Raw genomic sequence first — 13,083 nt, 5'->3', positions numbered from 1 at the left:
TTTCCAACAAAGATTAAAAATACATCAAAAAGTCCCACATTAAAAACTTCCCTGAACAGAGCTGCCTTCAGATGTTTTCTGAATGTCAGGTAGTTGTTTATCTCTTTGACATCTGGTGGGAGGGAGTTCCACAGGGCGGGCACCACTACCGAGAAGGCCCTCTGCCTGGTTCCCTGCAACCTCAATTCTCACAGTGAGGAAACCGCCAGAAGGCCCTCGGTGCTGGACCTCAGTGTCCGGGCAGAACGATGGGCGTGGAGACACTCCTTCGGGAATACGGGACCAAGGCTGTTTAGGGCTTTAAAGGTCAGCACCAACACTTTGAATTGTGCTCGGAAACGTACTGGGAGCCAATGTAGGTCTTTCAGGACCAGTGTTATTTGGTCTCGGCGGCCGCCCCCAGTCACTAGTCTAGCTGCCGCATTCTGGATTAGTTCTAGTTTCCAGGTACCTTCAAAGGTAGCCCCACGTAGAGCGCACTGCAGTAGTCCAAGCAGGAGATAACCAGAGCATGCACCACTCTGGCGAGACAGTCCATGTAAGTCATGGGCCCCGCCTGCTAGCCTGCTCCCTAAAATTTCACTGGTTTGCTCATTTTTATATAAAGGGTGCCTACATTCCGCATGGGTTGGTCGCATGGCAACATGTGCAAATGGCTTGAGATACCTATTAGGTCCATCAATTACCATATAGCATATATTCAACACAAAAAACAGCGACAATTTGTTGTTGACAAAGGACAGCTGGACATATAAAGGGCCCCATTACCTTCAGTAGCTGAGGGCCGCATCAAACCTAAATCCGGCCCTGGCTATGTCCCACTTTCAGTATCAGATGCAGAATACTTCTGAATGCCAACCACTGGTGATCAAAGGTTGCTGTGCTCATGTCTGGTTTGTGGGCTTCCTGCAGGTCTCGGCTCAGTGTGAGAAGAGGATGCTGGACTAGATGGCCTCATCCAGAAAGCTCATAGAATTATCAAATTGCACAGTGCGATCCCAAGGGTCTTCTGGCCCAACCGCCTACAATGTAGGAATCTCAGCTAAAGCATCCTTAGCAGTTGGCCATCTAACCTCTGCTTAGAAACCTCCTCATGGGAGCCCTTTCCACTGTTGAACAGCTCTTGCCATCAGAAAGTTTGGTCGAAATCTCCTTTATTGTAATTTGAACCCACTTGTTGGGGTCCTACCCTCTGCAGCAGCAGAAAACAAGCTTGTTCCATGGAGCAGCCCTTCAGATATTGGAGAAGATGACTCTCAAATCACCTCTCAGTCATCTCTTCTCTGGGCTAAATACCACCCCCTTCAACTGTTCCTCAAAAGGCTTGGAGTCCAGACCTTTTATCGCCCATAGAATCATAGAATTATCTTCTTAAATGGGGGAGTGGGTACAATCTTCTCCTTGGCCTTAACCGGCTAGATGTCTGGGTCCAGCCTTGACCACATTTCCTTCAGAGACACCTGAGGCAGGTGGAGGTAGGAATGCCAACTTTGAATTTTGGAAGTGCAGGCTCCCTGTCAGATAACAGTAAACAAACGAACCAAAAACCTTGCATGGACGAAGGACGAAGGGGGTTCCATTTGATGTCAAGGCGCTGATGTCACAGACCTTCTCCAAAATGTGGTAGTGATGCTCGCAGGACAGTTTTTCTAGCAACAGAAGGGCAATCTGGACGATAGACACAGTGGTCCTTTGCAAACGACATGCCTTGATGAGGAAACCACCTCTCAACAAATGTAGAGGGGAATCTGGTTTTTCTTTTTAGTTATATTTTATTAAATTCCACTCCAATCCATAATAATTTTTTCTTTCGTTTTGTTGACTTCCCACCCCATTTTCCACGGTATTTTTTTCATTTCTCCCCCTTTGCTGTCTCTTACACCATTACAATAATCTCTAATTCCTTCTGCTGCTCGTAGTTCAAATGCTGCTTGCGAATTCATCATACTATAGTTATTTCTTTATGTCATCCGAACGAGTCCTTTTGTCTTCCTCAAGCCCAGTGACTCAACTGAGTGGAAGTATGCTACTTCCATCCTTAATCGACAGATGAAATTAAAGTTGTTGAAAGATGCCTGTGAAACCAGGATCTTTCCACCCTTCCACAAAACTATCATCATTTAGGTTCTCTAACTTTGCCAATTCTGCACAGTCCATCACCTTGTTTATCCATTCTTCTTTGGTGGACACTTCTTCTTCCTTCCATTTTTGTGCATAAAGAATCCTTGCTGCTGTTGTTATCAGAATCGGCTTTTCCCTTTTCGTCTCAGTCCTCTGTCCCACCTGCCCTGAACCAACTCTGTCCCAGTTTCTCATGACAACAAGCCAGCGCTCTGAAGATTGACTACTTAAGAGATAACCTTTGCCACGTGGGACATTACATCCCAAGTGGCCGCTGGGACCACATAACACTGGTCCTGAGAGATCTGCATTGGCTCCCAGTACGTTCCTGAGCACAATTCAAAGTGTTGGTGCTGACCTTTAAAGCCCTAAACGGCCTCGGTCCAGTATCCCTGAAGGAGCATCTCCACCCCCATCGTTCTGCCCGGACACTGAGGTCCAGCGCCGAGGGCCTTCTGGCGGTTCCCTCATTGCGAGAAGTGAGGTTACAGGGAACCAGACAGAGGGTCTTCTCGGTAGTGGCACCCACCCTGTGGAACACCCTCCCTTCAGATGTGAAGGAAATAAGCAGCTATCTTCTCTTTAAAAGACATCTGAAGGCAGCCCTGTTTAGGGAAGTTTTTAGTATTTAATGCTGTATTGTTTTTAACACTTGATTGGAAGCTGCCCAGAGTGGCTGGGGAAACCCAGCCAGATGTGTGGGGTATAAATAATAAATTTTATTATTGTTGTTGTTGTTGTTGTTGTTGTTGTTGTTGTTGTTGTTGTTATTATTATTATTATTATTATTATTATTATTATTATTATTATTATTATTATTTCCCCTCTTCTTGGTTGAAAGGAGATTGCAGGCAGACTTTGGTGCCAAATATACCATATTTTTTACTCTATAAGACTCACTTTCTCCCTCCTAAAAAGTAAGGGGAAATGTGTGTGCGTCTTATGGGGCGAATGCAGGCTGCGCAGCTATCACAGAAGCCAGAACAGCAAGAGGGATCGCTGCTTTCACTGCGCAGCGATCCATTTTGTTGTTCTGGCTTCTGAGATTCAGAATATTTTTTTTTCTTGTTTTCCTCCTCCAAAAACTAGGTGCGTCTTATGGTCTGGTGCGTCTTATAGAGCAAAAAATACGGTAGCTAAAGGGCCTCTTTCTTGCCTGGTGTATATGTGACTCCCTCCTGCTGCAGACTGCAATGTCCCTTCCAGTTCTGTCATCTCTTTCCGCTGCTGGGGACCTGGGATCTCCTCCTCTAACCGCATGGAAACACCGCTCTGACTTCCTTGGCTCCGCACAAACGTCACGGATTGTCAAGCCTCCTTCATTAACACTCCTTTCTCTTTTTCTTTTTCTTTGCGCCGAAGAAACCTTTAAACCTCTAAATCTCCCTCCTGCGAGCCAACCTGCGCGTCTCATGCTCGCGGTGCGTCTGCAAGCATGCGCTTAGCAACGATCCCAGATATAATTGGAAATTTAATAAAGCTGCTAAAATATTTGGTGGGTTTCAGCTTTTCTTCTGCTCTCAGCAAGAAGCGAGGCCTTCCTGGTTTCACAGGCATCTTTCAACAACTTTAATTTCATTTGTCGATTAAGGATGGAAGTAGCATTTCCACTCGGTTGACTTAACTGGGCTTGAGGAAGACAAAAGGACTCATTGTTTGCAACGTTCGGGAGTGGTTTGATAGTCTCCCCCCCCCCATCCCCGCTCTGAATCTCTCTCTCTCTCTCTCTCTCTCTCTCTCTCTCTCTCTTGTATTTTCTAAAGCCAGACATTAAGCCGTAGGTGGCATTCTTTACATCTGACGTCGAAGCGCTTTTGTCAGGTGTTGAGTTGACAGGATTTGCCACAAGCTCATTTTAGATGCGAGGAGCAATGAAAGAGAAGAGGAGGAGGAGGAGGAGGAGAAAAAATGCTCCTCTCGTAGACTGGGATGTGCCAGTATGGTGGAACATCCCTAGCTGGCTAACTGTTGCTTACCACACAGAGCATTGGCAGATGTTCAAGGGAAATTACTTGACAAATTATAGCCCCAGGGCGCAGCGGGCAACCAAAATGGCAAAGGCCATTTCCTCATTCTTGACGGATGGACTTTCTCAACTCACTTATCAAGGAACTGATAAAAGGTAAAGGGACCCCTGACCCTTAGGTGCAGTTGTGGCCGACTCTGGGGTTGCGGCGCTCATCTGGCTTTATTGGCCGAGGGAGCCGGCATACAGCTTCCGGGTCATATGGCCAGCATGACTAAGCCGCTTCTGGCAAACCAGAGCAGCGCACGGAAACGCCCTTTACCTTCCCGCTGAAGCGGTACCTATTTATCTACTTGCACTTTGACGTGCTTTCGAACTGCTAGGTTGGCAGGAGCAGGGACTGAGCAATGGGAGCTCATCCCGTCGTGGGGATTCGAACCGCCGACCTTCTGATAGGCAAGCCCTAGGCTCTGTGGTTTAAGTCACAGCGCCACCCGCATCCCAAGGAACTGATGCCAGTGTCCATATACTGGCCGGCCTTGTGCATGTGACGTCACTCCTGCAATTTCTATAGTTTAGCCACCAGAACTTTTCCTCGATATTCAGAGACCAACTGCTAAGTTCAGTAGCTTTTCTCACTCTCTTGTGTGAGGTGAGCATTGCCTCTATTAATAATAATAATAATAATAATAATAATAATAATAATAATAATAATAATAATAATTCAACTTATACACCACCCTATACCTGGAGGTCTCAGGGCAGTTCACAACAAGACCACAACATATAAAATCAAACCAAAAGCAATAACCCAATAACCTTCCCCCCAAAGCCACATTCTAAAAGGGTGTTGGATGTCAATGAGATCAACTAAAAGCCTGGTTAAAAAGGAACCTTTTTGCCTGGCACCTAAAGGTGTATAATGAAGGCACCAGGCAAACTTCCCTGGGGAGAGCATTCCACAGACAGGGAGCCACTGCAGAGAAGGCCCCGTTCTTGTGTCTCCACCTTCTGGACCTCTTGAGGAAGAGGCAAACGAAGGAGGGCCTCAGAAGGACATTCCCCTCAGAAGCGACTGTGATGCACAGAAGTTGTGCTGGAGAAGTTCTCCTTCCTTGGAGGTTTTTAAGCAGAGGTTGGATGGCCATCTGTCGTGGATGCTTTAGCTGAGATTCCTGCATTGGAGAGGGTCAGACTAGATGACTCTTGGGGCTCCCTCGCAACTCTGCGATTCTGTAATTCTGTGAGATGTATGGAGATTTCTTTTTTTATTATTAGTAATATTCTTTATTGATAAAAAAATGTGTATGCAGGTTTTGGTGTCCTCGGGTGTCTTCCCGTGTAAAAGTTGGGGTGTCTAGGCGACGTTTCGACGAGGTCTCACTCGTCATCTTCAGGCTGGTGCTTTCGGCTTCTTGTTACTGGAACAGAGCAGGATCTCAGTGTTTGAGTTCCTATAAATACTGTTGAGGGGTGTGGTGTATAGCCTCCAATGTTCTGGGCAGAGAGGAAGTTCCCAGGCTAGTGTGCCTTTTCTTCTTTTGTTCCTTAATTGCTTGAGGGATATCTTGAGTGATTTCTTGAGTGATATCCTGAGTACCACTTAGGTGGGTCATTAGGTGTGGATTAGTTGCTAAAGCCTTTGTGTCTTGACCTCTTGAACTTTTTCTTGAGTTTTTCTGAGAAGATGGCTGTACTGCATTTAGTTGTGCTCTGGCTTGGCTTCGTGTATAGGGGCGAGCTGTGGTTTTGTGGCCTGTGCCAGCCAGATCTGTGTAGGGATTGCAGGGGGGTGCAGCATCCGGAGGTGCCACCATGGTTTGGCTACTGGATGGTGTCTGTAATTTATCTGTGGAGAGGGTCTGGGTTTGGGTCTGGTGTGGTTGATTGGTGATGGCGTTCTGTGTGCCTCTGGATCTGGTGTCAGTTTTTGTGGGGAGGGCTAATTTCCAGATGTCTGGCAAGCGGGATGTGTCGTCACGCTTGTTCATGTTGTGAGGGTGTTTCTCTATCTCGATGGCTTCCATGATTATTCTCTTGTGGTGATGTTCCATGTTAGAGAGCAATTTGGAATCTGCAAAATTAATTTCGTGTCCTGTTTCTTTCATGTGTTGGAAAAGAGAGGAAGTTTTTTCTTCTTTTTTGACGGCATTCTTGTGTTCTGCGATACGTGCATTTATTCGTCTGTTTGTTTGTCCAATGTACGTGGCTGGGCAGACTTTGCAGGGTATTTCATAGACCCCTTGGTTTTCCAACTGGATTTTATCCTTGGGGTTCCTGAGGATATTGGCTATTTTTTGGTTGGCGCAAAAGGCTGTTTTGATATTGTGTTTATGGAGGATTTTGCTAATTTTATCTGTAGTGCCCTTGATATAAGGAAGGAGGGCCATGCCATTGTTTTCTTCTGTGTCTTGGTTTTTGGGGGGTGTTTCTTTTTGGATTAGCTTCGTAACCCTGTTTTGCTGGTATCCATTGGCAATTAACACATTTGAGAGATTCTGTAACTCAGTTGTCAAGTGGTCTTTGTCAGCCAGGCGTTTGGTTCTGGAGATGAGGGTCTTGGCTACGGAGTTTATTTGTGCAGGGTGGTGGTGAGATTGTGCATGTAAGTAGCGGTTGGTGTGTGTTTTTTTCCGGTAGATAGTGTGTCCTAGGGAGCCATCAGGTTTTTTGTAGATTAGGACGTCAAGGAAGGGAAGTTGGTTGTTGGCTTCTATTTCCATAGTGAATTGTATTTTGGGGTGTAGGCTGTTGAGATGTGTGAGGAAGCTGTCCAGTTTTTCCTTCCCGTGTGGCCAAATTACAAAGGTGTCGTCAACATATCTGAGCCAAAGTTTGGGTTTGTGTTCTGACTTGTCTAAAGCATTGGTTTCAAAGTGTTCCATGTACAGGTTTGCGATGACCGGTGAGAGGGGAGATCCCATAGGTGCTCCTTCTATCTGTTTGTATCTTTGTCCATTGTGGATGAAGTACGTGTTGGTTAGGCAGTGGTTGGTCAGGTCCAAGATGTATTCGGGGGGATTGTATTTGTTTTGAATGGCTGTCAAGGCTTCATTAATGGGCACTTGTGTGAAGAGAGATACAACATCGAAGCTCACAAGTAGGTCATTGGGATGTAGGTTTTGCTTCTTTATTGTTTCTATGAACTGGAAGGAGTTTGGAACGTGTGAAGAGATGGATTCTGCATAGGGCTGAAGTTGCTTGGCGAGAAATTTAGCGAGATTTTGTAGAGGTGAGCCTATGGAGCTGACTATAGGTCTGAGTGGTGTTCCTTCTTTGTGTATCTTGGGGAGGCCGTAGAGTTTGGGGCATCTGGATGATTTTTCTCTGGGGATGATTCTTAGCTGGATTTCTTCACTGATAGGAGAGGCTTTTATTTTGGATTTGGTGGTTTTTTCCAGATAGGTGGTGGGATCTGTTTTTATAGGTTGGTAGGTAGGATCTTGGAGTAGATTTGATAGTTTTGCTTGGTAGTCCGATGTGTTCATCACAACAGTGGCATTACCTTTGTCTGCTGGGAGAATGATTATGTTGTTGTCTTTCCTCAGGTTGGTGAGTGCTTTCTGTTCTTCTTTGTGTAAATTGCTTCTGGGTGGTTTGCTGGAGCAGAGGATGTTGGTGACTTCAAGTCTGATTTTATTGGCTTCATCTGGGTTGATTTTGGTTAGGCTAGCTTCGACTCCGCATATGATGTTTTCGGTGGGGATGCGTCTCGGGGCGACTGCAAAGTTGAAACCTTTGGAGAGTACTTTGGTTTCAGTTGAGGTGAGGATCCTGTCTGATATGTTATGTACTGTTTGTTTCATGGGTTGTTGTGGAGGGTGGCTGGGCTTCTGGCGTTTCTCTAGTTTGTGGAGTTTGTTGGTGTGTGTGTCTGTCTTATGTGAGGTCTCCGTTTCGGCTCTCCAGACGGCTAGTTGTTTGCATTTGTCCCAGAGTGCAGGGTGGATTTTGTTACAGAGTTTGAGGTGAAGAGTGAGCAGATCTTTGTTGGTTTGGTTTAGTAGGTATCTTTTCTTGTGTAGTTCGTTTCTGATTAGGGATAGTTCAGTTCGTTTCAGGATCCTTTCGGTAGCTGGGGTTTTAGAGTGGAATTTAAGTTGGAAGCATGTGGGAATTAAGTTGTCTCGGCAGTTGCGTAGGAACAAGAGATCACATAAGATGGTGGCTCTTCGGATTTCTAGTTTCTCGTAGGTTCTTGTCAGCTGGAAGGTTTCCTCCCCGTAGAGGTGAGATATTTGCTTTCGTAGATTTTCACGGGTACAGGAATGCAGGTTTTGGTGTCCTCGGGTGTCTTCCCGTGTAAAAGTTGGGGTGTCTAGGCGACGTTTCGACGAGGTCTCACTCGTCATCTTCAGGCCGGTGCTTTCGGCTTCTTGTTACTGGAACAGAGCAGGATCTCAGTGTTTGAGTTCCTATAAATACTGTTGAGGGGTGTGGTGTATAGCCTCCAATGTTCTGGGCAGAGAGGAAGTTCCCAGGCTAGTGTGCCTTTTCTTCTTTTGTTCCTTAATTGCTTGAGGGATATCTTGAGTGATTTCTTGAGTGATATCCTGAGTACCACTTAGGTGGGTCATTAGGTGTGGATTAGTTGCTAAAGCCTTTGTGTCTTGACCTCTTGAACTTTGTGAAGAGTTTTTCTGAGAAGATGGCTGTACTGCATTTAGTTGTGCTCTGGCTTGGCTTCGTGTATAGGGGCGAGCTGTGGTTTTGTGGCCTGTGCCAGCCAGATCTGTGTAGGGATTGCAGGGGGGTGCAGCATCCGGAGGTGCCACCATGGTTTGGCTACTGGATGGTGTCTGTAATTTATCTGTGGAGAGGGTCTGGGTTTGGGTCTGGTGTGGTTGATTGGTGATGGCGTTCTGTGTGCCTCTGGATCTGGTGTCAGTTTTTGTGACACCACCTATCTGGAAAAAACCACCAAATCCAAAATAAAAGCCTCTCCTATCAGTGAAGAAATCCAGCTAAGAATCATCCCCAGAGAAAAATCATCCAGATGCCCCAAACTCTACGGCCTCCCCAAGATACACAAAGAAGGAACACCACTCAGACCTATAGTCAGCCCCATAGGCTCACCTCTACAAAATCTCGCTAAATTTCTCGCCAAGCAACTTCAGCCCTATGCAGAATCCATCTCTTCACACGTTCCAAACTCCTTCCAGTTCATAGAAACAATAAAGAAGCAAAACCTACATCCCAATGACCTACTTGTGAGCTTCGATGTTGTATCTCTCTTCACACAAGTGCCCATTAATGAAGCCTTGACAGCCATTCAAAACAAATACAATCCCCCCGAATACATCTTGGACCTGACCAACCACTGCCTAACCAACACGTACTTCATCCACAATGGACAAAGATACAAACAGATAGAAGGAGCACCTATGGGATCTCCCCCTCTCACCGGTCATCGCAAACCTGTACATGGAACACTTTGAAACCAATGCTTTAGACAAGTCAGAACACAAACCCAAACTTTGGCTCAGATATGTTGACGACACCTTTGTAATTTGGCCACACGGGAAGGAAAAACTGGACAGCTTCCTCACACATCTCAACAGCCTACACCCCAAAATACAATTCACTATGGAAATAGAAGCCAACAACCAACTTCCCTTCCTTGACGTCCTAATCTACAAAAAACCTGATGGCTCCCTAGGACACACTATCTACCGGAAAAAAACACACACCAACCGCTACTTACATGCACAATCTCACCACCACCCTGCACAAATAAACTCCGTAGCCAAGACCCTCATCTCCAGAACCAAACGCCTGGCTGACAAAGACCACTTGACAACTGAGTTACAGAATCTCTCAAATGTGTTAATTGCCAATGGATACCAGCAAAACAGGGTTACGAAGCTAATCCAAAAAGAAACACCCCCCAAAAACCAAGACACAGAAGAAAACAATGGCATGGCCCTCCTTCCTTATATCAAGGGCACTACAGATAAAATTAGCAAAATCCTCCATAAACACAATATCAAAACAGCCTTTTGCGCCAACCAAAAAATAGCCAATATCCTCAGGAACCCCAAGGATAAAATCCAGTTGGAAAACCAAGGGGTCTATGAAATACCCTGCAAAGTCTGCCCAGCCACGTACATTGGACAAACAAACAGACGAATAAATGCACGTATCGCAGAACACAAGAATGCCGTCAAAAAAGAAGAAAAAACTTCCTCTCTTTTCCAACACATGAAAGAAACAGGACACGAAATTAATTTTGCAGATTCCAAATTGCTCTCTAACATGGAACATCACCACAAGAGAATAATCATGGAAGCCATCGAGATAGAGAAACACCCTCACAACATGAACAAGCGTGACGACACATCCCGCTTGCCAGACATCTGGAAATTAGCCCTCCCCACAAAAACTGACACCAGATCCAGAGGCACACAGAACGCCATCACCAATCAACCACACCAGACCCAAACCCAGACCCTCTCCACAGATAAATTACAGACACCATCCAGTAGCCAAACCATGGTGGCACCTCCGGATGCTGCACCCCCCTGCAATCCCTACACAGATCTGGCTGGCACAGGCCACAAAACCACAGCTCGCCCCTATACACGAAGCCAAGCCAGAGCACAACTAAATGCAGTACAGCCATCTTCTCAGAAAAACTCAAGAAAAAGTTCAAGAGGTCAAGACACAAAGGCTTTAGCAACTAATCCACACCTAATGACCCACCTAAGTGGTACTCAGGATATCACTCAAGAAATCACTCAAGATATCCCTCAAGCAATTAAGGAACAAAAGAAGAAAAGGCACACTAGCCTGGGAACTTCCTCTCTGCCCAGAACATTGGAGGCTATACACCACACCCCTCAACAGTATTTATAGGAACTCAAACACTGAGATCCTGCTCTGTTCCAGTAACAAGAAGCCGAAAGCACCAGCCTGAAGATGACGAGTGAGACCTCGTCGAAACGTCGCCTAGACACCCCAACTTTTACACGGGAAGACACCCGAGGACACCAAAACCTGCATTCCTGTACCCGTGAAAATCTACGAAAGCAAAAATGTGTATGTCTATACAAACATTATGTACTATCTCTTAACAGGTTTTAAAAAAGAAAAATAGAAAATTTATAAAGAAATAAAAAATAAAGTAGTAGCAGAGATAAGAAACAAAGAAATAAAAAAGACAAAATTATTTCCATAGTAAAAGTACTCATTGACACAATCCTTCCCATCCTTAGCATTATACTGTTTGATATAACATTCTTTTTTACACAGGTTTACATTATATAATATCATTTCTTTCTGCTTTGTATACATTCCTTTGATCTTTTTCTTTCCAAATATCACTCAATTTCTGCTAATGTGGAGTTATTTGTGCAATAAAGTTTTACATGATTCTTAAATATTATCCATTCTCTAGTTGTTTTTCGTTTCGATATTCCTCTAACTGATCCCGTCAGTTTTGCTAATTGTAGATATTCTAACATGAGTATCTGCCGACCTGTAACCTCTGGGAGCGTTTCATTTTTCCAACGGAGATTTCTTATCGCATGCTGTTTTTCACCTGTAACGGTTCTCAAAGAGTAACAAAAGCCATTTTGAAAGGTGATATCAGAAGAACAGAGCCAGAATACCAGGTGCTATCAATGGTTTCAAACCGTGATGTTTTCCAAGGCGAGCCCTACTATTAGTTTGAGTGTAGCAGTGGCCTAAGCTGAGTCAGTAGGTCCCAGGACATGGGGGACATGGAGGGAGCTCAGGAAAAGTCCTGGAAGAATAAAAAGTGTGTGCGATGCTAAGCTCAGGCACTGGGGTGCCCATAAGGAGGGTGGTGTCAAAAACTTCTGGGAAATGATATATAATGAGATGAAAAAGATGTTGAAATATAGTAAAGGTAAAGGGACCCCTGACCATTAGGTCCAGTCGTGACCGACTCTGGGGTTGCGGTGCTCATCTCGCTTTATTGGCCAAGGGAGCCGGCGTACAGCTTCCGGATCATGTGGCCAGCATGACTAAGCCGCTTCTGGCGAACCAGAGCAGCGCACGGAAATGCCCTTTACCTTCCCGCTGAAGCGATACCTATTTATCTACTTGCACTTTGATGTGTTTTCGAAGGAACAGGGACTGAGCAATGGGAGCTCACCCTGTCGCAGGGATTCGAACCGCTGACCTTCTTATCAGCAGGTCCTAGTCTCTGTGGTTTAACCCACAGCGCCACCAGCATCCCTATGTTGAAATATTTTTTTAAAAACCAGAAATGTTTTTAATTGGTATTATAGGTGAGGATAGTAACAGACAAGATGTTAAATTGTTTCTATATGCAACAACAGCGGCAAGAGTATTGTTAGCCCAGAAATGGAAACAAGAAGAAATACCGACGAAAGAAGAATGGCAGACAAAACTAATGGACTATGCAGAATTGGATAAAATGACAGGAAGGATTCGAAACCTGTGGGACCAGAGATTTATAGAAGATTGGAAGAAATATACGAATTATTTGAAGAGCAACTGTAATCAACAAATTAGGCTAGTAGGACTAGAAGAAGTTTTGTAAGGAGAAATATATGAAATATTGTAAGGAAGAGAAAGAAGAGAGATATTAGTTATGAGACTTAAATGTAATAGTGAAAGTAAGAAATGTAAATTAAGTGAAAAGATTGGAAAATTTTCAGATGTGATTGATGGAAGGCATGAAAAAATTGTATTAGATATAAAGGTATGTTTAATTATTCTTGAAAATGATATGTTAAAAAACTAATAAAAATATTTTTAAAAAGAAGGAGGTGGTGTCAGGTGCTACCATGTGGAGAGTGTTTGCCTGTACATACCAACTCTTAAATATTAGCATTTCAAAGCCTACTTTGTCCCAAGCACATCTGTGTGTAAGCCCCTGACAACCTTCGAAAACCTCCTCCTAACAACAAAGGGAAACGGTAAAGGGACGGTATCCGCAATATACAAAATGCTACTCCAAAATCCCACAAACCCCCTAGTCGCAATCAAAAAATAATGGGAGAATG

The 13,083-nt window shown here is 44.7% G+C and overlaps 1 protein-coding gene across 1 annotated transcript in view; it reads left to right on the top strand.

The window, feature by feature from the left end:
- Window positions 1–12,741, top strand: part of TMEM260 (transmembrane protein 260) — a 101,031-nt gene extending 88,290 nt beyond the window's left edge. Inside the window, exon 16 of the mRNA XM_077918699.1 lies at window positions 12,394–12,741. Within this exon, the coding sequence (XP_077774825.1) occupies window positions 12,394–12,411 (18 nt within the window). The 3' untranslated portion in view covers window positions 12,412–12,741. The remainder of the gene's footprint in view (window positions 1–12,393) is intronic.
- Window positions 12,742–13,083: the final 342 nt, after the last annotated feature.

The sequence above is a fragment of the Podarcis muralis genome, chromosome 1 (assembly GCF_964188315.1).
Source record: "Podarcis muralis chromosome 1, rPodMur119.hap1.1, whole genome shotgun sequence".
Taxonomy (NCBI): domain Eukaryota; kingdom Metazoa; phylum Chordata; class Lepidosauria; order Squamata; family Lacertidae; genus Podarcis; species Podarcis muralis.
The sequence above is the reverse complement of the archived record's forward strand: the minus strand, read 5'-3'. Positions and strand labels throughout refer to the sequence as shown.